Below are 24,134 nucleotides of genomic sequence, written 5' to 3' on the forward strand. Positions count from 1 at the left end.
ACCCTTGTGGACCTCTGGCCTTTTCAAAGGGCTGTGGGATAGGTATTTTCTCACATGTCTTCTTTCAAGCCATACTTGTTCTTTATAATCTTGCAACATTGACTTGTTTTTTCACTGTACTTTGTTTCCTTTGTTGTGGTCTTTGTATATCTTGTTTTCTTGGCTCTCCTTACTTCACTCTGTATCAGTTCATGCAGATCTTTCCATATTTCTTATCATTCACACTTCATTTCTCACAGCACGGTAATATTACATTAATTTCATATGCCATAATTTGTTTAGCCATTCTCCAATAAATGGACATCTGCTTTGTTTCCATTACTTAGTTATCACAAAAAATACTACTGTAAACTTTTTGGTGTTTATGGAGTCTTTCCTCTCATCTGTGGGCTCTTAAATGCTTAAGTCTAGTAGCAGAATCTTCGGGTCAAAGGTTATGGCCTTTTTGGCCATTTTATTTGCATACATTGTTAGTGTTGGAGCATTTTTTTCCCTTAGTTGTTAGTAGTTTATCTGATGGTGAATAGCTTTTTGCTGGAAGCATGAGTCTGCCTTCCTGGAGTTCTGATTCTAATGGGTGAGACAATCAAGTTCAACTGTGTAAATCTAAGATATGTGCAATTCAAATAGTGAGTAACCTCTGAGGGAAAGCACTCCTAGCCAAGGAAGGGAAGACCACCCAGAAAAGGCCTGTGGAAGGTGGGATTTGAGGTGAGCCTTGAAGAAATCCAGGGAAGCCAGGAGGTAGAGATAAAGAAAAGAGCTCGTTCTAAGAATGGAAGGTCAGCTTAGTAGAAAAGCCTAGAGTGAAAATGGAGGGACCTCTATGAGGAACTACAAATTGATCTTCGAATACACAAAGGGGAGTATGAAGCCTGGAAACTTAGGAAGGGGCTACAGTTGTGTAACAACTTAAAAGCCAAACATTAACTCAGCAAATCATAGATTGGTTGTTTTTATTCAGATTAATCAAAACAATAAAATAATGAAAGCGAAATGAGAAAATGAAAAAAAAAGTGCCCAACTTTATATTTAATCCTGGAGGTAGTAGAGATCCATTGATAATTATTGGGTAGGAAGGTAACATGATCATGTCTATGGAATATCACCTTAGTAGCATAGTGGAGGATGGATGTGGGTAGACACAGGAGACAAGGAGACCAATCTGAAGGCTATTGTAAGAGTCCGAAGGAGAGAAGATATGGAGTTTCCAATGGGCGGGAGTAGAGAGAGAGGGGAACGTATGAGAAAGATATTGTGAAGGTGGAAATGTCCACTGGGTTACTGCTTGCATGTGTGAGGCAGACATGAGTTGAATTCAGATGGCAACAGAGTTGTGAGACTTAGTCACTGGGAGGATGCTGGTGCCCTTTGACAGTGATAGGGAAGGTGGGATGGCAGGTAGAGAGGTTTGGAGGAGAAAGAATGTTTGAGATTTAGTGAGTTTGAGATCCTAGGAGACACCCTGGATTCGATGTCCTGGAGGGAGTTGATGGAGAGAATATAGAGAAAGGGGGCCAGGATGCTGAGAGGGATTCAAAACTGTACCATTTGAGGATTATTTGGAGGAACTGGGGATATTTGGATGAAGAAGAGAAGAAGACTTTGGGGAGGAATGTAGAACAATTATAGGTTTGTTTTGCTTGTCCTCAGAGTTCTAAGCTAGGAGCAATGAAAAGAAATGGAAGTTGCCAGACAAGGGGATTTGGACTTGCTATAAGGAAACAATTGCCAACAACCCAGCCATGTGAAAATGAGATGGGCTGCTTGGAAAGGTAGCCATAACAATAACTTTGTTGTTGTTTGGTTGTTTCCAACTACTTTTCATGACCCCATTTGGGGTTTTCTTGGCCAAGATAGCTGGAGTGGTTTGCCAGTTTCTCCTCCAACTTATTTTACAAATGAGGAAACTGAGGCAAAAGGGTTAAATCACTTGCCCAAGGCCTATGAAGTGTCTGAGGCAAGATTTGAACTTGGAGAAATGAGTCTTTCTATCTAGGCTGGAATCTTTCCAATAATAATTTGCATTTATTTAATCATATGCAAAATACATTATATTAATGGTATACAAATAATATATAATGACAATAATTGGCATTTTTAACTTTGCAGAGCTCTTAAAAATATCTATTTGATCCTAAAAAACCTTGTGAAATAAGTGCTAGAGTTATTATTATATCCATTTATAAAGAACATTGAAACTGGTAGAGGGTAAGTCTTATAGCTAGTAAGTAGGTGTCTGAGACAATCAAACCCAGGTTATCTGTCAGTAGGTTTCCCATCATTTGTGATCTCCAGATGGAGGCTGGGGATTTGTTCCTGGTTCAGTCCTGACAAATGGCCTTTCAGGGACCTTGGGAATCTGTGTCCTGATTGGAGGATTCCTGGGAAGGGGTGCCTCTGCCTGTTTCCTTCTTGACACTCACAGTGACAGAATTTGATATCTTGCCAATCACATCCTGAAATTTAGAGTGTGGTGATTAAATACCCTAATTGCCAGCTTGGGTTGTGAATAATAATAACATGTTAATTCAGCTAGTTTCTCCCCCTCCCTTCCCTCCCCTTCCCCCAGACGGTTACATCAGTTCTTCTGATGATATAGGAATGCAGTCAGTTTTTCTTGCTTCAGGATAAAGTAGAAGAAAATAAATAACAAACTCCTTCAGAGTCAGGGTGGGCAAAGGGAGGGAGAAGAGATGAGGAGCTTTGGACCTATGGCCCTTTGGGCTATCTGTCCCAGTTGTCAGTGTGGCCTGATTCTGGGGCCGTTTAGGGGAATGAGCCTGAGTTGGTAGTCATGAGACCTGGGTTCTAGTTCTAGATCTGTTGCTAACTTAATATGTGACAATGAGTAAGATATTTCCCTCTTTTTGTGCCTCAGTTTTCCCATCTGTAAAGTGAAAAGTTTGGCCTGGATAATCCCTAAGGTCCTTTCCAGTTTTAAGACTTAATTCTATAGTGAAATTAGCTTTCAGGAGTCCAAAGTGGGTGTACCAGAAGAGACATGTAAAATTCCACAGAGGAAAAGAATTTTTCTAGTCTAGTTCCTTCATTTTACAAGGGAAGAAAATGAGGCAGAGACAGAGTCAGAGAGAGATGGAAATTAAGATTTTTGGGTTTTCGTTTTGACCTGTCTCATCTCTAGTCACTGAGGCTTCAACTGAAATCTTTGGACTTAAAGATATAATTGGTTTTGGGGGGAGAGGGAGAGAGTTTCTGGGGCATCCAGTGCTCAGGAGAGGGAACTATTGCTACTATGTGACTAAATCAGGCAGGTTGATGATTTAGTCTTTTGAGAAATGCTTTGTGGGAGATGGGAATAGAACCTTCCTCTGTGGGGCTAAGTTCAGTTGGATGAAGAGGTGTTTCATTGCTAGGAAGAAGAATGCCCCTGGGATTCTCTTGTCTGTGAATGAGACCAAGTCAAGGGGGAAGTGCAGGCAACATGGCTGGGGGGTGGGGTGGTGGTGGTGGTGGTAATGAACCCTAGATTTCAATCCCAACTCTGCCATTTTCTGGTCCTCAGTTTCTCCAACTCAAATATGATGGGGTTGAAGTGCATCTGAGTTCCTTGACTTTTTGGTATCCTAAACCCCTCTGGCAGTTTGGGGAAACCTTCTTTAAATGCATAAACTAAAATGCATAAGGTTACAGAGGAAACTAATTGTATGAAAATTCAGTAATCAAAATATAAGGATCTTTTTTGCCCAGTACCATCCTGGCTCCCTACCTACCTTTTCCAGTCTTCTATAAGGTACACCTTATACCTTGACCTGCACTTAATGGATGGGAAGATATTTTTGAAAACATTTTAAAATGCTCTATCTAGAGAACAGTATTTTTCTTGAGCATCATTCTTAGGTTTAGACCAATGCCATTCCTACCAAACCTTTGGCTGGTCCCTCAACCACATTATTAAGTGGCCTGGATACTTTTCCAGTCCATGGAATCTTCCTTTGACTTTTAAGTCCTAATGTCACTTCCTTGACCCGGCATTCCATGCTTTGGAAAATGGCTCTCACACACTCCGGAAATATGGCTAGTTGCTGCTAAAGAATCACAGGAAAGTGTCAGAATTTTTGAGATGACAAGACCCTTAGAGATCATCTTGAACCAGTCAATTGGCAAACATGTATTAAGTGCCTACTTTTGGGTTTGGAAGGGAAGCTCAGGAAGAGCTGCTTCCAGTACATACTGGTTGTGTGATTTGGGGTTAGTCCTTGAATCTCTCAGTGCCCTCAGGTAATTCTCTTAAGATTATAAGAAATGAGGCAGGTACTGATCAGCAGGTAGAGGGAGTATCTTCATCAGGGAGTTTTCACCAGTGAAATCATAGGGAGGTGTGTACGTGTGTGTGTATGTATGTATGTATGTGTGTAACAAGTATGTACTAAGCACTTAATCTGTGTTCAATGCTGAGTTGACCATTATTGGGAACCAAAGAAGAGACAATCTCTGCCCATGAGTTGCTTGCAATTTAGTTGGGAGAAGTCTCAGGAGTAAATATTATAATTGGATCTATGGATTTATGTGCAGCTCAAGAACATGGTTTCTGATTTCAGAAAGTCAAGTCCCCTTTGACAGGGACATTTGTATCCCGGTATCTGAGAATGACTTGGAGGCTTAGAAGGGAAGGGAAACAGTTCTTTTCATTGTTGAGAGACTGCTCTGAATTTCTCTGGAGTTTTTTGCCAGGACCCCATGGCACTAATAATAGAAGGTGAATGGGTTAGGGTTCATCTCTACCCACTGGTAACCTCATTCAAGGGCCTGAGGAGTATTAGCCCCTGGCCTGCCACCTGCCACCTGCCACCATCAAAGAACTTGTGCTATATTTTCAGGAGACAGGAGATTTTCCCTGGTGGTGATGGGAACTCTACCACCCCATCCCCCTACCCTGGTAGCTGTATGTGTGTAGGGGTAGGGGGAGCAGGGGGTGAGTGATCAGAGCAGGCATGTGGGTCTGTACCAGCTGCTAGTACCATATGGACACCACCTACCATTTGTGTCAATCTTCTCACTGGAGCTTGCTGCCTGCAGAATCCTAAGGGAATGTGCAGGGGTTTATTAGAGAAAGAAGAAGAAAAGGGAGTCCCTTCTATAAATGGCTTTGGTCTAGGGCAATGGCCTTCAACATATAGGCTTTGGCTTAACCACAAGGATGGTGTGAAGGTGGGAAGATGGGTTGCATCCCACCCTTCCCACAACAACCTATCATGAAGCTGGTCGCCAATACGACTACTACTGCCTTTCACCATTTATAGTCCAGTGTTCCTCCACTCCACCTCTCTGACATCTTTGCAAGCTACCAACCTTCTTGAGTTAAGCATTAGCCCTTCAGGGTAGTTATTATAACCTAAGTTTTCCCACCTCAGTTGTGCAAGTGCAATGGGGAAAATCACCCATTCAACCCCAACCAGTCATATCTATGAGGGGAAAAATAATAATAATCATTATTATTACTGATGGGGTGTGTGTTTAAGATACTTTAAAAATGCTTCTACTTCCAAACCTGGGATTCAGTGATAGGAGTGTATTGGTTTGGAGAAGTCAAGACTTATGTTCTAGTCAGGGTTTTACCACTAAGCAATTTGGATAAGCTACTTTTTTGTGCCTTGGTTCCTTCCTTTGTCCAATTTCTATTATACCTCCAAGAGTTGTTTGCTTGTTTCTAAACAACTTAGTATTTGTTCCTAGGCAGGAGAATGGTAAGGACTAGGCAATTAGGGTTAAGTGACTTGTCTAAGGTCAGAAAGCTAAGAAGTGCCTGAGTTCAAATTTGAACCCAGGACCTTCTGTCTCTAGACCTGGATGTCCATTTATTGTTTAGCTGCCCTTACATGTATGTATGTATGTATGTATGTATGTATGTATGTGTGTATGTATGCATGCATGTATCTTCCTCCCTCCCTCCCTCCCTCCCTCCCTCCCTCCCTTCCTGCCTTCCTTCCTTCCTTCCTGCCTTCCTGCCTGCCTGCCTGCCTGCCTGCCTGCCTGCCTGCCTGCCTGCCTGCCTGCCTGCTTTGGATCAATACTAAGCATTGGTTCCAAATTAGAAGAGTGGTAAGGGTGATACAATGGGACCAGTTTTGAACCTCTGGTCTGCCTCTCTATCCACTGAGCTACCTACCTACCTGCTGCCCTAGAGTTTTTTTTTAAGATTAAAATGAAATAATAGATCCAAATCACTTTTTGTAATGAAAAGTTAAACAATGTATGAAGGTTGGATGGCATTAGACTCCTAGAACTACAGAACTGGAAGGGGTCCCCTAGAATAGTAAATGCCAGAACTGGAAAAAGTCTTAAACATCAAAACATAGAAAGTCTGAACTGGGAAGGGAATTAGACTATAAACCTGGCACACTGGGCTCTAAGGATTCAGGATGTCAGAAATGAGAAGGTGGTTAGAAGATAAAATGTTATGCTTTAGGAGATGTCAAGGGTTCACCTAAATTATTTCTTTCATTTTAGAGATTGGGAAACTGAGAACCACATGGGACTGCATAAACTGTATGAGGACACACAGATAGTAGGTAGCAAAGTTGGGTCAAGAAGCTAGTTCTCTTGACTGAAGAGTTCAGAGTATTTATTCTCATATCCACTGCTTCTCAAGTGCTGGGTTTGTAGGGTTCCTTACCAGAGGGTGTCTTAAGGATCTTTTTCATCATCTTTGTTCTTTCCCTTCCTCAGGTACAAAGGCTTCATCAAAGATTGCCCCAGTGGCCAGTTGGATGCTGCAGGATTCCAGAAGATCTACAAACAATTCTTCCCTTTTGGTGATCCCACCAAGTTTGCTACATTTGTTTTCAATGTCTTTGATGAAAACAAAGTGAGTTAATGATTGATGGCATGATGCCAGCCCCCAAGGTCCCAGGAGCCACCTCCCCCTCACCACCAGGCTCCACAGCTTCATCTCCTCCTAAAATGCTAACTCAACACCCACTCTCTCTCTTATAGCTCACTTGCCTTGTGGGGGGGAGACACATATACACACACAACCACCCCTGAAGATAGAAGTAGGCATGAAGTAAGGAAAAACTTCCTAACAATTAGAGCTATCTAGATCTAAAAGTTGAATACATTGTCTCATGAGGAAGGGTGTTCCCCTAATTTGGCTCTTCAAGCAAAGGCTAGATGCCTGCTGGTCGGGGATGTGGTAGAGGGGATTCCTGTTTGAGGGTGGATCTGACTTAGATCTTTTGGATTACAAATCTTCCTTACTCCAAATTTATCATGCTGCCTCTAGTTCTCTTCTTTCCCAGAATTCCCTTTTCATTATTTTATATGAAATTATTTTTTGACCTTTATAATATTTATAATTCATTTGTATTATGTGTATGTATTTATATATTCTATATTACAATTATTATTATAATTCTTTTTCCTTTCATTTCTTACTGTCTTATTGAGACCTGGACTTGAGTGTCACTCTGTCCTTTATCATTTTTACTGGTGCCCCTCTGCTGGGCTTCTGGCATTATTGGATTATGGAATCCTTTGAGGATTCAGTCTGTGTCTAAGAGCTAAGCCTGCTGGGCAGTGACCCAAGAACAACTGTCTATGGTTGGTCAGGGCCATTATTTACAGTTCTGACAGCTCATTGATTGAGGCATTCTTCCCCAGCAGTAGCACATGCCTAAGAGTCAGGAAGGACTGGGTTCTAGGACTGACTCTAAGGCCAATTGAGTATGTGACAACCTTTGGCAAGTGCTTTCCCTCTTCAAACTTCAATATTCTTATTTATAAAATAGTGGAGTTAGATTCGATTATCTCTTTGTAATTTGTAATTACGGTTACACAATTCAGTAATTTTTAAAGATGTGTCCGACTGTGACCATAATTTGGAATTTTTTTTTTTTGTAAAGATACTGGAGTAGTTTGCCATTTCCTTTGCTTTCTCATTGTATAGATGAGGAAACCGATGTAAAACAGAATTAAATGACTTGCAAAGGGTCATCCAGCTATTAAGTGTCTGATGCCAAATTTGAACTTATGAAGATGTGTCTTCCTGACTCTAGGCCTGGCACTCTATCCACTGTGTCCTCCAATTGTTCAGATTAAATGTTCAGATGAATCTCTTAAATGCTTTTTCATTCATTCATTCATTGAGGGAAATAATGAGGTCCCCAACTATTATAGTTTTGTTGTTGACATTAATTTAATTAAAAATTTCTTTAATTATTTAGATGTCATATTATTCAGTGCATATATTATAATGCATGTAAAAAAGAAAATAAAATCTCTTTTAAACCTGGAATTCTCTAATTCTAAGATCACTTACTGGCCCTGGGTGACCTGGAATGTCTGTATGTATATTTATCCCATCATGCTCATTCATCCCTTCCTTTGATCCTTTAAACTCATTTAACATGTGTCTAAACCTTTTCCATACTATTTCCTATATCAGAAATGAACAGTACCCTTCTTCAGCTTCCTCTCCCTTCATCTTTTCATCATCTCTCTTCATCCATCTCTTTTCTTTGATTTTCTTTCCCTTCCCCTCTCACTTTTTTGAGCTTCTCACACTGAGACAGGTCAATTGATGAGTATGTAATGCTTTCTCTTGTCAGGATGGGAGGATAGAGTTCTCGGAGTTTATCCAGGCATTATCAGTGACCTCTCGGGGAACCCTGGATGAGAAGCTAAGATGTAAGTTCCTTCTCTATCAGTTAATCAGTCTTTTGGGAACCCTGTGATATGTACACTTCTGTGCTGGCTACCAAGAGAGGGAATACAGAGAAGAATAGACAGGATTCCTGACTTCACAGAGCATACAGTCTAGGAGGGGAGAGATAAGACCCATATATCTGAACAGGTAATGGACAATGTTAGGCTTTCTGTACCAAGCATAGCGAGTAATTCAGATGGCAAAGTGTAAAGTTGAGTTCAAAAGAAGGAGATCATCTCTAGGGTCTGGGATGGGCAAGTAAGGCTTCTTGGAGATACTTAAGCTGAGCCTGGAATTATGGAAGGATTTTGATAGCTAGAGAGGAACAGAGAGGGCATTTCAGACTGGGAATAATGACCTAAAAAAAGGACAAGCCTGATCTCCTTGCCCTAGCTTAGAAGAGTCTGCTAAATGGTATAGAAGTTAAGTATATTGAACTTGTCAAAAAGACCCAAATTCAAATCCCTCTGCTAATGCATTCATTCTGTGACCTTAGCCAACTTACTTAACCTTTCTTTTCATTTCCTCATCTGTAAAATGGGGTAGTTGAACTTGATGACTTTTAAGGTTCTTCTCAGTTCTAAATATTATCTTATGATCTCTGTGAGAATAGCTAGTATGTGATATAGCATCTGAGTATGAACCTTAGGGTGCTCTCAAAGGAGAAGGCCAGATCTAACCTGAGGTGCTGCTCCTGGCACTGACATGCTGGGTGGCTCAGCACAAACACCACTCAATTATCTCAAGGTACAGTTTCTCTCTGTAAGATGGGGAATAAATGGGCCTTCTCCCTCTTCATGTCTTTCTGAAATGGGAGAGAGGCAAAATTGATGATCTTTTGAATTCACTCCTAACTTTGGTATAGATAAGGGGATGTGAGAGAGATTCTAAGGTTGATATCCAGTGTCTCCAATTTCAGGGGCATTCAAACTCTATGACTTGGATAATGATGGCTACATCACAAGGAATGAGATGCTGGACATTGTAGATGCCATTTACCAGATGGTGGTAAGGAGGGTTTTGTCTTGGATGAGTGGGTGGAGCATGAAGGTGGAAGAGCAGGTCAAGCAGAAGTTTTGGAGAAGAGATGGATTTTTTATTTATAAAAAGTGATATTTTGTATGGAGACACTTTCTGAAAAAATTGGACACTTCTTTTTACCTTCAAACTGGCTGCAATTGTCCTGTGATGATTCACCAACCAGAGAAGTAGAAACCAAAGATCTCCTTGAAGATGTGTGTGTGTGTGTGTGTGTGTGTGTGTGTGTGTGTGTGTGTGTGTGTGTGTGTGTGTACATATATACACACACTGAGGTGAGAGACTGAGAATACTGACCTAGTGGATATCCTGGGGGGTGGCCATGCGCTATGGAGCTGACCATGACATTCCTCAAGTTGGTCTCTGTTTTGACCTTGTGAGGGTTGGATTACATGGTTTCTAAGGTTTGTTGTGGCTCAAGAGTTCTTCTATGAACCTTGGATGCTCAACGGGTAAAGAAGCTGATAGCATCTTTTGCTGCTTAGCCAGGACTGTGAGGAACAACTCCTTTAGGAGACAAAGCAGGGCATAGTGAATGGGCAATAAGGATCCACTGTCCTTATCTCTTGGTAGGGTAACACTGTGGAACTTCCAGAAGAGGAGAACACCCCAGAAAAGAGGGTGGACAGGATCTTTGCCATGATGGACAAGGTAAATTGGTTGGGGTGTGGTACTGCCTTTTCCCAAATGCTAATTAATGATAGCTAATTAAGAGGTGGTCCATCAACTTATCCACTCCTCTCCATACCTGCATAACACTGGAAAAGAACCCCTCACCTCCTTCAATTATTAAACAGATTCTGTTAAGAAGGAAGACATTCTTTTGGATTCCCAAACACAAAGAAAATGTAAAAAGTAGCAGACTAGACCGCATCTCTTACCCAAATCCTAGACACAGGATTTGTACAACATATAAAAAATAAATTCTCATAGAAAGGTTAAATAAATTGCTCAGAATCAAAAAGTAGTGGGGGGGGGGGGGGGCTGACACAGCTGAATGGTGCAGTGAATAGAGTGCTAGACCTGCAATCAGGAAGACTTACTTTCTGAATTCAAATCTGTCCTCAAACACTTATTAGCTGTGTGGCCCCTAGGAAAGTAACTCTGTTTGCCTCAGTTTCCTCATTTGACCAATAAGCCAGAGAAGGAAATGGCAAATTATTCTAGTATTTCTGCCAAGAAAACCCAGTGGGGTCATGAAGAGCATGATAGCTCAGCAGCAGCAGTAGAGGAGCCAAGATTTGAATCCATCTCTCTCTCTCTTGTCCCCTGAATTCCCTTCCCTACCTCACTGCTACCAGTGAGCCTAACCTCCCACACCTAGAGCCTTGACCCCCTGATTCATTAGGAGGAGCACCAGATTGGAAATCAGGAAACCTCAATCCTTATCCCAGGCTTGCCACCAGCCCTGTGACTGGCCTTCAGCTCTACTGAGTCATCAATTTTCCCACTTGTACAAGAAAAAGTTTAGATTAGATGATGTTTCAACTCTTCATATTCTTTGGGTCTGCGAGTTGATGAGCCCAGGGAAAACCACAGGGCTGGGAATTTCAGACCAAAATATCTCCCTGTGGATTAGCCACAGAAATCTTCTGTCACTAGCCTGGCTTCCTAGCTCTCTGTCCCCCTCCTCCAGTGCAGGTCTGAGTACCACCTACTCACCATCAGGTTTAGGGAATGCAAATTCATGTTCAGGAAACTGAATCTACCAGGAAAAGATAAAGATAATCACCTAAAACCTCCATCCCCAAGTTCAATAGAAATGATTTGGATTTTAGCCATTGTTTGGAATTATTCAGCTCATTCATCTGTATGAAGAGTTAAGGAATAAATGAGTTTTTCCATCCCTGAATGTGAGTGATCTAGTGTCCGAAGGAGCCTCTCACACCTGATTGGAGATAGGAAGACCTGAACACCACCAATCTGGTTGAAAGACCCTAGACCAGTGGTTTTTAACCTGGGGTCCACCGATAGATCTCTGGCCATCTATGAACTTGGCCAGGGGGAAAATTACCTCTTTAAAAAATATATTAATCTCTAAATTCCATTTAGCATTTCTTCCTGGACCTCTTGTAGACCCATCCTAAGTAGGGTAGCTGGGGTGGGTTGGGGGTTAGACAGGGAATGTCCCAACCTCTTACACTGTTGTCTCTCTTTCCAGAATTCAGATGGAAAGCTGACACTGCAGGAGTTCCAGGAGGGCTCAAAGGCTGACCCCTCCATTGTCCAGGCACTGTCCCTCTACGATGGGCTTGTATAGTCATGGGGCCAGAGCAGGGGTAAGTATGGACCTGTAATAGCCGATCTTGGTCAAGGGGTCTAGGATCATTGTGCACCAAAAGACACAGCAGGTTGAAGAGAGACCAGGTTTTTATAGGACATCTTTCAGTAATGTTTAATGCTTAGCAATAGCTAAGTTTTGCAACGGTCTCCCTCCCAGCTTACATGGGTATCATTATCTTCTTTTGATTATTCAGGTAGATAAAATGGACATTCAGTTTAATATGTTGTATAGTCATTTGTTATTGGGATAGATTTTTTCTTTCTCTTTTCTGTCCTTTAAAATATTATAAGTTTATTTTTTTCAATGATCAAAACTCTTGCTCTCCTGCCACCTCTTCCCATAACTTAAAAATAAAAAATAACCCCAAACCTTTATAAAAATATGTATAGTTAAACAAGGTCTGCATGGGGGGCGGGGGGGAGAAGGAGGAGGGAGAAGAGAGAGAAAGAGAGAGTGAGAGAGAGACAGAGACAGAGATCCACATATTGCAGTGGATTGAGTGCTGAGCCTAGAATTAGAGAGGACCTGAATTCAAATGCAGCCTCAGATTAATTAGCTGTGTGACATGTGGAATTGCTTGTCAATTCTGGGAAGGAAGGAGGGAGGTAGACAACATGAATCATGTAACTTTGGAAAGCCTATGTGTAAATTTGTATTTGAAATAAAATAAAGATAAAAAAATAAAAAATAAAATATATAAATATATAAATAAAAGCTGTGTGACCCTGGACAAGTCACTTCATCCTGATGGCCTCTGGTTCCTTATCTTTAAAATGAGTCAGAGAAGGAAATGGCAAACCTATCCAATATCTTTCCCAAAGGGGTCATGAAGAGTTGGACATAACAAGATTGTATGTTTTGTGTGTGGGGGGGTGTTTGCATCCATCACCTGAGGTATCTCTGGCATTGTGTTTGTTGACCAGAATTTTGAAGTCTTTCAAAGTTATTTGTGTTCACAATTTTTCTGTTACTATATGAATTGTTTTCATATTTCCTTCTTCTTTTCTCTTGTTCTTCTTGTTCTTTTTTCTCTTCCTCTACTATTCTTCCTCTTCCTTTAATTCTCATTTTCCTTTTCTTGTCTTTCTCTTCCTCTCTCCCATCTTCTTATTCAATTTTTTCTTCCTCCTTTCCTTTCTTTTTCTCTCCATCCTTCTCCTTTTCCTTTTTTCTTTGCCTCTTTTTCTTCTTGTATTCTTGACCTCTTTTTTTACTTTTTGCATTTCCCTTTAGAAATAGTGAACAAAAGAGGCCTCTATAGGCCATTTAATTTATCCTTCTGATAATGGGGCAAAACCAGGCTTAGTGACTTTTTGGGTGGGTTCTCCTTTTGAAAAGATCACCAAAGAACACCAAACCACTCCCCACCCTCAAACAAAAAAACAAAAAAACACCCATACCTTTGTCTTATAATTGATACTCAGCAGCTGTACCAAGGCAATTGAGGGGCAAAGGCTAGGCAGTTGGGGTTAAGTGACTTTGTCAGGATCACACAATTAGAAAGGATCTGAAGCCTGATCTGAACCTAGAGATCCTCCTGATTCTAGGGTTGGCACTAAAGTGCTTGCTGTGCTGTTAGGACTATAAACGCAAAAATGAAGTCGTCTGTCCTCAAAAAGCTTACATTTTGATAGCTCATGTAGAGGAGTAATAGTCAGAGAAAGGAATCTTGGTCTTTTGGGTAACAGGGATGAATGGTGAATTGATTTATAGGGCAACTATTGACATGCCTTTTAAAAAATTAAATTCTATTTTTTAATTGAACAAAAATCAATTTTCTTTCCCTCTCATCTCATCCTTGTAACAAATATGCATAGTCAAGCAAAACGAATTCCTATGTGGGCAATGTCCAAAAATATATATGACATGCTTTTTCCAGAAGTAATGGTAGTACTGATTTGATTACCATGCCCTCCCTGAGCAGTAGGGGAATGGCTTTGATTAGGCTAGTAGATAGGCAATAGGGCTGGGGTTAGCCCAGACAGTCAGATGACCCAGATGGGATATCTGTAGATTTTGTAGCACAGTTGAGTTTGCATTTATTACTTACCAATCAAGACAGTTCAGTTCCAAGGGAAGGCTGAGTGAATTAACTGCCCCCAGGGTTTCAGGTCATGATTTCCAGGCAACTGTGAGGCAGATGGCAGGAAAATCAAAGTGGATGTCTAAATGGGAATTGGAAGCATGGTCTAGTTTTGGGGCAAGTTTAGTTATAGGGGGCCAGGTGAGTTTGCAGATCCGATACTCCACAATAGAATGAGTTTCTTCTCTTCCTAAAGGCGAGGGAACCCCTGCAACTCCCCATAGCCACCCATGATGGAACTAGGTGCCTTCTTAACCTCTGTTTTCATTATGCTCTGTTTTTCAGATGCCCACAGGCTACCTGCCTCCCTCTGTGCCATCAGACCACCTCAGTAATGAAGCTCATCCACTTGTCTCTCTCCAGCCTTCCTTTACGCACAGCAGGGCTGCACTCAAAATGTGAGGTCCCTTTCCCCTCCCAATCCTTCTCACCCACCACAACCCCTTACTGTGCCCTGAAGTCACTCTCTCCATTTGCCAACTTCTGCTTGTCGGGGGAAAAACAGCGGTGATCATCTGCAGACCAAGGACACCTACTGCATCACAGAAGAGCCTCATCGTTTCTCTCTCTTGCCCATGCTTTTATTTTTTATTTGGAACAGACATTTTTAAAAATGCCCTTGTTCTAGAAAACATAAGACTGAAGAATGATGATGGCCTTGGAGTTATTCAGAAAAACTCCAGCTTCCTTCCTTTTGGTGGCTGGAAAGATTGTCAGAAAGATAGAGCTTTGGTCCTTTGCTTGGGCCAGATTTGTTTGGGAGATGATTGATGTTTCTTGTCATCTTGGTCTTTTAGCAGCAGAACAACCTGCGTGGCCTGGATGATTGATTATTATTATTAATTATCATTATTATTTCTTGTGATATCAGTATTGTGTTTTTTTGTGGGAAAGTGAATTTTTTTATACATATATATGATCAATATCTTTATTTATTGGTTGTTAACTGTTGCTGCTGTCTGGTATGTCTGAGCCCCAAGTGTCCAGGGGCAAAACGTTTACATGTGCACGCGCGCCCCCATGCTAGCTCAGGAGGACGGTGGCCCACAGTGGCCAAGAAGCCAAAAATACTTTCCCAGATACTGTGTTTGGTTTTTGGACTGGGGTTGGGGATGACATTCTTAAAAGGGTTATATGCCCATCTCTCTTCCAGATGCTTGCTTCCCTGGGTTCCCTTGCTTCCTCACTGCTTTCTCCTCTCCTTGATCTTCCTCCCCCCATTCCACTCCCCACTCCCAGCATTCTTCTGCATGACTCTCATGCTCATGCTCAGAGAGAGACCCCAGCTGTTTTTGCATTCAGATTTTCATTTGGCCTGGATGCCTTTCTTGCTTCTTGCTTTTGTGTCTTGGGCAGATTAGAGAAATTGAGTTTCTTGAAAGGTTGCACCAAAAATGATGTTTTATGGGGAAATGAATTCTTTTAACAAAGGGCCTTTAGAAAGGGAAATGCATTGTATTCACAGAAGATTGAAGAGCTGCTGTTAGCCAAAAATACAAATACCCTTCTCCCTTTTTGGGAAGCTTGCAAATGATCCCTAAAACTTCCCACTTAGCACATTCCTCCCTCATCCCATCCTTCCTTTCTCAAGGAAAGACACAGAAAATTAAATATCTATATTCCTAGCTTACATGTTGTAGACTTCCTTGGGTCTAGTGGCTGAAAACTTATGGGGAAGGAAGTCTGTTCAGAGAGGTAGTTGCCCATCAATTTGACTTAATTGAATATCCATTTATTTAACCCCTAGTAAGGGCAAGTGTGATAGGTCCTGAGAATACAAAGACAAAAACAAACTATTCCTGGTCCTCAAAAGGGCTTACATTCCACTGGATCTATCAGGCAGCAGCCTTTTATCTCTTGGGGAAAGATCTAATAACATAGTTGAAGGGAAAAAGTAGTGAAATCATGATATACTAGAAAATGTTGCCAAAGCTTTTAATGGAAAGGACAAACAGAAACCAGCCAGAAAATTCCATGGGTGATGCCATGTAATTTTCTGTTTCCTTTGATGTTTGATGAATGTCCTGCCATCTTCTTTTTCCTTTGCCTAAAATGGGGAGGAGGGGCAGCTGTTCACAGTTGTTATTACTTTCCCTCTGCCAGATGATTGGGAGGTGTTATGACTGGCCTATAGGAAGCATGCCTTATAAACTCAGTCCTATTGCAGTGACAACTAATGTCAACCACCTAAGAATTGGCCTGTTGGTCTTCCTGCTTTTCTTTCCCCACTGTCCCTGTCCTACTCTGCAACTACAGAGTTGGCTTTGGAAACATCTGGCACCCAGCATGATTTGATCAACATCTGCCTTCAACTGAAATCCTAGTCTCCTGCTTTGGGCAGATTACCTTGGGCATTTTGGAAGCCACATCCCTTCCACCCTCTCCATAGTTCCTTGTCCTTTCTGGCCTTCTCTGACAAAGATATCTCTTTTTGGGGAAAGGGCACCTTGGACTTGGTGACCAATTACCCTATCTAAACAAACCCCTACTATTTCTTTCCTTTGATACCTAGAGTTTTAAAACATTCATAGGATTCAAACCCAAAGTTTCTCCTAAAGCCAGTTATCTTTCTACTAAAAACCCCCAACCAGCTCCTTTCTTGGAAGTCTTGTGGTTTCTCCTTCCTGCCCCTTCTTATGTCTCCATCTCACTGCTGTTAGGATGATATGAAAACTACAGCTAGTTTTGATTCTTTACCCAGGTTTTCACCTCTTAGTTTAACTCCAGGAGATTGAGTTTGGAGCCAGAAGAATCTCAAGGCTTCATTCTCTGACCTGACATTTTCAAGGGTTTCCCTTCCTTTCTGTATGAATATTCATCTTATACAGCTCAGCTTTGTTCTTCATCCTCTCCTTCCCTCCAAGAACTTTGGAGGGATTGGGTATGAACATGTTTGGGAGTTTGTTTTCTTTTCAAACTAAGGAAGACTCTTCCTGGTTCGTTTTTTCTTTCAGTCTTTGCCTAATTTCTAAGATGTTTCTTACCTTTCTCTTAGCTGTGATGCTGGTAAGGAATCTTCCTAAATTCAACCAGATGACTTTTTAAAGAATTTCTTCGATCAGAGATTGAGTCACTGTTGTTTAAGCCTGCATTCCTCCTGACCCATTTCTGGGCTCTCTTAGCTCCCTTATTCATCTTAAAATGGGTAGCACTTCTGTTGGCTAGCTATGAAAATGTTCTTCTGGCTCCAGACTGAATGCTGGTGGCTGGGTTTCTAGGGCTTTTCAATTGGCAGAGACAGCTGGGCTGGGCTGTAGAATACTCTATGGGAGAAACCTTCTCCCTCTTCAGCTCCCTGACCAGATGTTAAGGACCACATGAGACAAAAAATTACCTGTGTCAAGCAGAGAGAGAGTGTAATTTAGTGGAAAAAGACAGTGGGTAGGAAAATCAGATCAAGTTCCATTTCTGCACCTGATTTTCTGTGTGATCTTGGGCAAGCTATTTTCCCGTCCCTGGGCCTCAGTTTCCTTATAGGTAAAAATGAGGAGGTTGAACTAGATGAATCTCTTAAGGTGTTTTCTAGCTCTAAGGTATCATGAGTCTGAGCTCTACTGTTATGTGAGATGGAAATTTGAGCTCATAGTCTCAGGACACACAGAAATTTTCAAGTCATCCCTTAATGTGACTTTTCTCTTGTTTCATTCAGGCCATTGGCCCAGGGCTCTATAACATCAATCAATAAAATCTGGGTCCTCTGATAGCTTAAGAAAAGCCCCCTATCTGAATTTTAGCTAACAAATTGGGTCTGTTTTTTCATTACTGTGCTCTGAAATCTTTAGTCTGGGCAGGGCTGGTTATTTGTCCAACTCTTTTGGGGTTTGGTTCTTTCAAAAAGATGAGCAATAACCAGCCAGGGTGGATTATGATTGGTGGAAGGGCTAGAAATGTTTGTTTCCTCCTCTACCCACTAAACAAAACTATATCATAAAGCACTCTTTTCTTCTTTGTGATTAAAAAAAATCAAAATTTTCAGCCCTCTCTTCCCCTACCCTCTGCAATGCAAGGTCTACTTTGATTGTGTTTTCACCAATGGAAAGAGAAGGGAGACAGCTTATAGGCATGTCTTCTTGGCATGGATTTCAAACTTTTCATTACCTTTTGAACTCTTCTCTTTTGGACCATATTCACACAAGCAATTGGCCCTTGACAGACTATATCATCTTTGGCAGATGGGTCCATGTACTAGGAGTTAGCTGATGTGAGTGCTATACATCATTTTAGTGTTTGATGAAGCCTAAAAAAGTATCTGATAACTCGATATTTCCTGGTAAATTGGGGGAAAGGAATGGGAAAATCGCTTATGGCTCCTACTATGTGCCAGACACTGTGCTGAGTGTTTTACAAATATTATCTCATTAGAATTAAGATTTCCTTTGGATACACTATTCCCACTCTATCCCACTGGAGCTTAACTTTGGGATAAGTTTCTTGGGGTCTTTCAGTGGCTACTAAGAGACTAGGGCCACATATATGACTTGTGAATGGCAGGATTTAGAAAGGTTGTCCTCCATTGCTGCTCTCAAATTTTCTTGTAAATAATAGTGTTTTCCTCTTCTGCCCCCTTGTGAAAGGGATTCTCTATGTCTTGGCTCATCAGATGTGGTTTTGGAGGAAGGAGGTCTTGTCATTCATGCCTTTTTACATGAGACCATTTTTATGTCAGGCGAGTCCTACTTGAGGTACCAGGGGTTAGGACATGGAACCTTGAGAATTGTGCTACCCCTTCCTTAAGTGACACCAAGCAAGTTGATTCCCTTCGTTTTTTGTTTTTTTTTTAAATTCAGTTTCCCCATCTGTGAAGTGAGGATGTTGCCCATTTATAGCATGCCTTGAAAGAGACCATGCTAAGTATCAAGGGTTTTCCTGAACATTAGGATTCACAATGAGTGGTATGGAGCATATCTCTATAAGGCTTTCCATGCCCTCTTTCCTCTTGCTCTATCTTTAGTCACATGCATGCCTCCTAAAGACAGCACAGTGCTTTCCAAAAATCTCGTTCTTATCTCGCTGGTGGAGTTGGGGTCACTAGTTAAATATCCTTGCTCCAAGTTGTGTAGTAATGCCCATCTCGATGATAGATTTCCATAGAAATCATCATTCCAGTCTTTCCCTATTATCTTCCTATCTCATCCCCCTATTTAGCCTAGTTCCTTTCTCTTACAAATCCCTTGGTCCACAGATCCTTTAAGGAATCTTTATTTTGTGCTCCCATCCCTGAAGGAATTCCTTCCCCCTCTACTGTTGTTTTTTCTGATTCCCGTACCCATTTCAGAGTCCAGCTTCTCTGGATTCTAGCCTCTTTGCTCACAAGTAACTGCCATCTCTTCCCTGTGATGCCCAGGTACTAGGAGGGAACTTTGAACCTCCAGGTGGGAAAGACTAGGACCCATATCATGTGTTCTAATGTAGCTGGGAACAAGAACTTTTAAGATTCTGGGTTGTTCCCTTCTGTTTGTGTCCCTACCTCCACTGATCCCTGGCCCCAATCCTAGCCTTTGCCTCACAACATGTCCCTTTCCTGTTTTTTTTGATGGTGACTTAGGAGAATTGCATAATTTTCTAGTGATTCAATATTTAGCCATGCAACATTTCAAATAATGTTCATCCAAATGTACACATCATTCATTCCTTCTAAAATGCTTTTAAGTTTGACAGCAACCTTCCTTTTAAGACAGATGTCAGTCTTTTCTTAAAGGGACACTGTCTTCTTGTTCTAGGAGGCAAGTGCTCATGCTCAGTAACTCCAGCCCAGGTAACAGTTTCTTCCAGAAAGCTGCCTCTACTGTTGGCCTAGGAAAACTTGAGTCTTGGCTGGAAAGGAGTTTTGAGTTTTGGAGCAGGATGCTGAGACCCATGGACACTCCCTGGTGGTAATTAATAGTAACTACACCATTCTTCCAGGGCTATTGATTCATCTTGGGGATATGGAGTTAGTCAGCTAGGTGATTTCTGCTGTTTTTACAGACAAGGAAGCTAGGGGTTTGGGTGGGAAGGAGACTTCGGTTTCAAAATGCTTTTGGCTTCTGGTTCAAATTTTCCTATAATGTCTCTTTCAAAGGTCTACTTCTCAACCCACCCCCAGGCTTGCTGCCACTTTCCCCCCACTTCCCCCAGGGATGTTGGAGTTAATTAGCTTATGGTCACTGTGATCTGAAGCCTTGCCCTTTTTTAAGATATCTGCAGAATAATTCCAATGATCGATTTTTGAATGAATAAAGTTTTTGTTGAATAATGCAGCTGGTCCCATCTTCTGTTGTATAACCATGGTCAGCCTCCCTGCCTGGAGTAATGGAACCCCCACTAAGCCTGGTTGTTTTCTACTCTCCAGAGATGGGGTAAATTCAAGGTACCCTTTCCCTCCATGAATTCTCTTCCCTACTCCTCTTCTTTGGATCATAGACTCAGATCTAGAGCTGAAAGAACCTCGGGGACCCTCTAGTCCAATCCCTTCAGTTTCCATCGATGTCTTTTCTAAGTATGACGGATCACCCTACGAGGCAACAACTTCAGCATATATTGGTTTCTGCCACTAGCTTCCTGTATGACTCTAGGCAAGTCACACTCTCTGGGACTCCTGCCTAATGGAAGTCATAACTCCAGTCCCCCACCTGTTTCACAGGGTTGTTGTGGAAATCCGCCAAGATGAGATGATGGACAGGAGGGCACACTTTGCAAAGTCAAGAGTGACCTGTAAATAGAGAGCATTATAAAACTGTGATAGTCCTCCCCTCACCCCAACACCTTAGGAGTTTTGTCTTGGTTAGAAACAAACCAAGTGACTTTAAAATTAGCAAAGTTTCCTGGGGGTGGCTGGGTTTTTCTTTCATTTTTTTTGTTGGCTTGCTTGCTAGTCTCTGCCTTCTTCCCTGCTAGAGATGCTTTCCTGCCTGAAACTGGAGTGTGTGTAAGTGCGTGTATATGTGCGTGTACGTGGGTGTATGAGCGAGATGAAGACAAAAAAGTGGTTAATATGGCTGTAAGCTGTTTCCAGTACCTTTTGTTACAGGCTGCCAGATGTTATGGATGCTGAATATTACAGGTGCCTGTGTGGGCCAAATTGCATGCCTTCATCCCAATTGCCCCAAACCCTTCCCCGGTGCTCCGTGTTGTATGTTGTCAGTGTCTCACCAATTAAACACTACCTGGACTGTCCTCTTTTTCCCTTTGTGTGGACCTGTTGCCTTTTCCTTCTCTCTTTTTTTGTTTGTTTTGATGTTTTTAAAGGTCTTTTGTGTTTTTCCCCCTCTCATGAACTCTCTCTGTTCCTTGGAACATTGTCTGGGTCAAAGTAGTTTCCTTTAAAAGAGAACCTGTGGATCAAGAAAAGCCAGATGCTAAATGTCTGCTTGGGTTTGGAAGGAATTGGAGTGAACAGATTTTTGGTTTTGCTATTCATTACCTGTGTGAACTTGTTAGCCATTTTATTTCTGGGCCTCAGTGTCCTCATCAGTAAAATGAGAGGGTAGGAGGAGATGGTCCCTAGAGTTCTTTCAAAATCTATACTGTAGCATGACAGGGATGCTGGAGATCATTGTCCGCTGGCGGACAGAAACCCTAACAGCCTAGCAACACTACTCCAAATCTACTACAATAATATGACCCCAGAATATCTTACCAAACTACAGGAAAAGAATATCTTTACCTCACATTGTGGGATATAAATATTCCCAGTATCCCATAGCAATTTGCTCATCAGAGTGAAGATGATAACTGGATGGGCTCCTTTCAGCTTGACTCCCCCATTTTCCTTCTTGGTTTTGGGGTGAGCCTGAGAGTTGAGCCTCATCCTTTGCCATGGATGTTGGAGGCCAGGATTTCAGAGGTGCCATCTCAATCTTTTTCCTCCCTTCATAAGGCCACACTTCTTTCTTTGGTATCTGTGGTTTGCTCAGCTTACCCTTGCTGTATAGTCCTAGTAGAAGCCACAAACCAATGTGTTCCTGCCATAAAGAAGCTATCAATCTAGTGGGGGACATAGATACACCTGTGAGTGATCAGTAAGAGCTAAATTGTGTGGTACATGCAGATTGACTCTGGTCACAATTTTCTTGCTTTGGACCAAAGTTCTAAGGAAGAATGCCTTCCCTGGAACAACTAGGCTGAAGGTAAATGCTTTTGCATCTAAGTGAGAATCAGATCAAGATTTAGCTCAAAGTATAGCCCCACTCCTGCTCATCTGGATCTCCACTTCCTTTTTTGGGAGGAAGAATAACGCAGGGGGCCACCACATCTTATGAGTGAGTGAGTGAGTATGTATGTGTGTGTGAGAGAGACAGGCAGGCAGACAGACAGAAGGGAAAAAGGGTAAGTTGCCCAAGAACAGAAGCCTACATGACATCAGGCCCTTAATGAGACCCCTGGAAAAAAAAAGGAGGGGACATTTGTCAGGCTCCATGGACTAGACACAATTCCCACTCCTATTCCTTGTTTGATTAATCAGCTGGGCAGACACAGTAAAGGCCCTTTGCTAAGACAGAAAGGACTGTGAAGATTCCCTCACATGGACAATTATATATCTTTATATCCTGGGTGAAAGATCTTTGGTTTTGTTTAAGAACATTTTTTTTCCAACAATGAAGTTTGTTAAAAAGTTGTTAGAGAAAAAGAGAGCCCAGTGTTATCTCACAAATCTTACTCTGATAATAAAGACTTAAGAAGACAGACTTCCATGGTCTTTACACAACAAGTGAAATATTTGGGAGCTAGAAGGTGACATGTGGTACAAATTGTGTCTCGACTTCTACCAGAAATTGGGAAATTGCTGTGTAAAACAAAAGGGCAGCCTGATGGGGCGAATAGTGGTCTCAGTCAAGAAGACTTGTGCTCATGTCTCACCTCCGATAGATGAGAACATGGTTGCATCAACCTCTTAGTGTCCCAAGCAACTCTTGGTCGAGCAGAAAAAGATCTGCATTGGTAGGGGGAATTTTCACTGAGAATTTTAAACCGATGAAGTCACAGATCTGGTATTCATCTACCAAAAATAAATGAGCAAATAAATAAAAAGAGGCCATAAACCCTCTAAATTTTAGCTTGCCTAGAGCCTGGTAGGTATTTAGCAGAGTCTGTGACTACCAAAAAGTGAGGTTATTCAGCCATTTTAGAACTAGAAAAGAACATTAGCTGATGCCAACTATAACTAGAGAAAATGGGGATAGGATGTCATCCATTCAAGAAACATTCATGAAACTACTGTGTTTTTAAATAAAATTTAGATAAAATACAGTTCTGCCCCAGTGAAAGACCGCCAGAATGGCCCCAGGAAATAGGGAGAAACTGGACATTGAAATAGCAGAAGGTTCTGGGAGGTAGATGGCCTTTAAGGATAAGGAGTTTTGGGGTCTCCTGTGAGACCAATGACTAAGAGGAGGGATCATGCAGGGAATCACACCCTAGGGGGCGCCAGATACTCAGAGAATACTACCTCAATTCTGACCCCCCCCCCCCCCCCCCCGCCCCCCTGTCTCATTTTCCTGGGCAGATCCTGGGGAAATTTCTTTAGGAATTTGATGGGGACAACCTAGATCCATGGCTACGTGTCATCAGTATGGCGCTCTTCTTGATCTTTAGATCTTAATCATCTTGATCTTTAGTTCTAGGGGATGATTGTTGGTGCTTAAAGCCTTTACAAAAATTCATAAATTTAGAATTAGAAAGGACCTTCAAAGCCATCTAGTCCAAACCTCCGTGTTTTGTAGAGGATAAAGCAGGATACATAGTTATTAAGTGTAGCATTTGAATTCAGTTCTTATATGGAAGAAGAATTGGGATCTTGGCAGAACTGGAATCCAGGTGCTCCTAACATTTAAAGTCCAGCATTCCTTCCTGTCATTTATAAAATGTTTAACTCTGTGCTTGGTATATAGGAGGCACTTAATAAATGCTTTTTCCCTTTCCCTCATTCTCTCATTAGAGTTGGAAGGAAGCTACAGAACATTAATAGTCATTTAAACTGGGATGTCATTGGGTAAGGGACAGAAACAAAAGGTTCAATCATTTTTTAGTTGTGTCCCACTTTGTGACCCCATTTGGAGTTTTCTTGGCAAAGTGGTTTCCCA

General features: G+C 41.7%; 1 protein-coding gene across 1 annotated transcript in view; it reads left to right on the plus strand.

Annotated features, from left to right (window-relative positions):
* The window catches only part of NCS1 (neuronal calcium sensor 1), a 97,212-nt gene extending 74,473 nt beyond the window's left edge, over positions 1 to 22,739 (plus strand). The window contains exons 3-8 of the mRNA XM_001364447.4: positions 6,691 to 6,829; positions 8,571 to 8,649; positions 9,588 to 9,676; positions 10,280 to 10,357; positions 11,868 to 11,985; positions 14,359 to 22,739. Coding sequence (XP_001364484.1) covers positions 6,691 to 6,829; positions 8,571 to 8,649; positions 9,588 to 9,676; positions 10,280 to 10,357; positions 11,868 to 11,966 — 484 coding nt within the window. The 3' untranslated portion in view covers positions 11,967 to 11,985; positions 14,359 to 22,739. The remainder of the gene's footprint in view (positions 1 to 6,690; positions 6,830 to 8,570; positions 8,650 to 9,587; positions 9,677 to 10,279; positions 10,358 to 11,867; positions 11,986 to 14,358) is intronic.
* Positions 22,740 to 24,134: the final 1,395 nt, after the last annotated feature.

Source organism: Monodelphis domestica, chromosome 1 (genome assembly GCF_027887165.1).
Source record: "Monodelphis domestica isolate mMonDom1 chromosome 1, mMonDom1.pri, whole genome shotgun sequence".
Lineage (NCBI taxonomy): Eukaryota > Metazoa > Chordata > Mammalia > Didelphimorphia > Didelphidae > Monodelphis > Monodelphis domestica.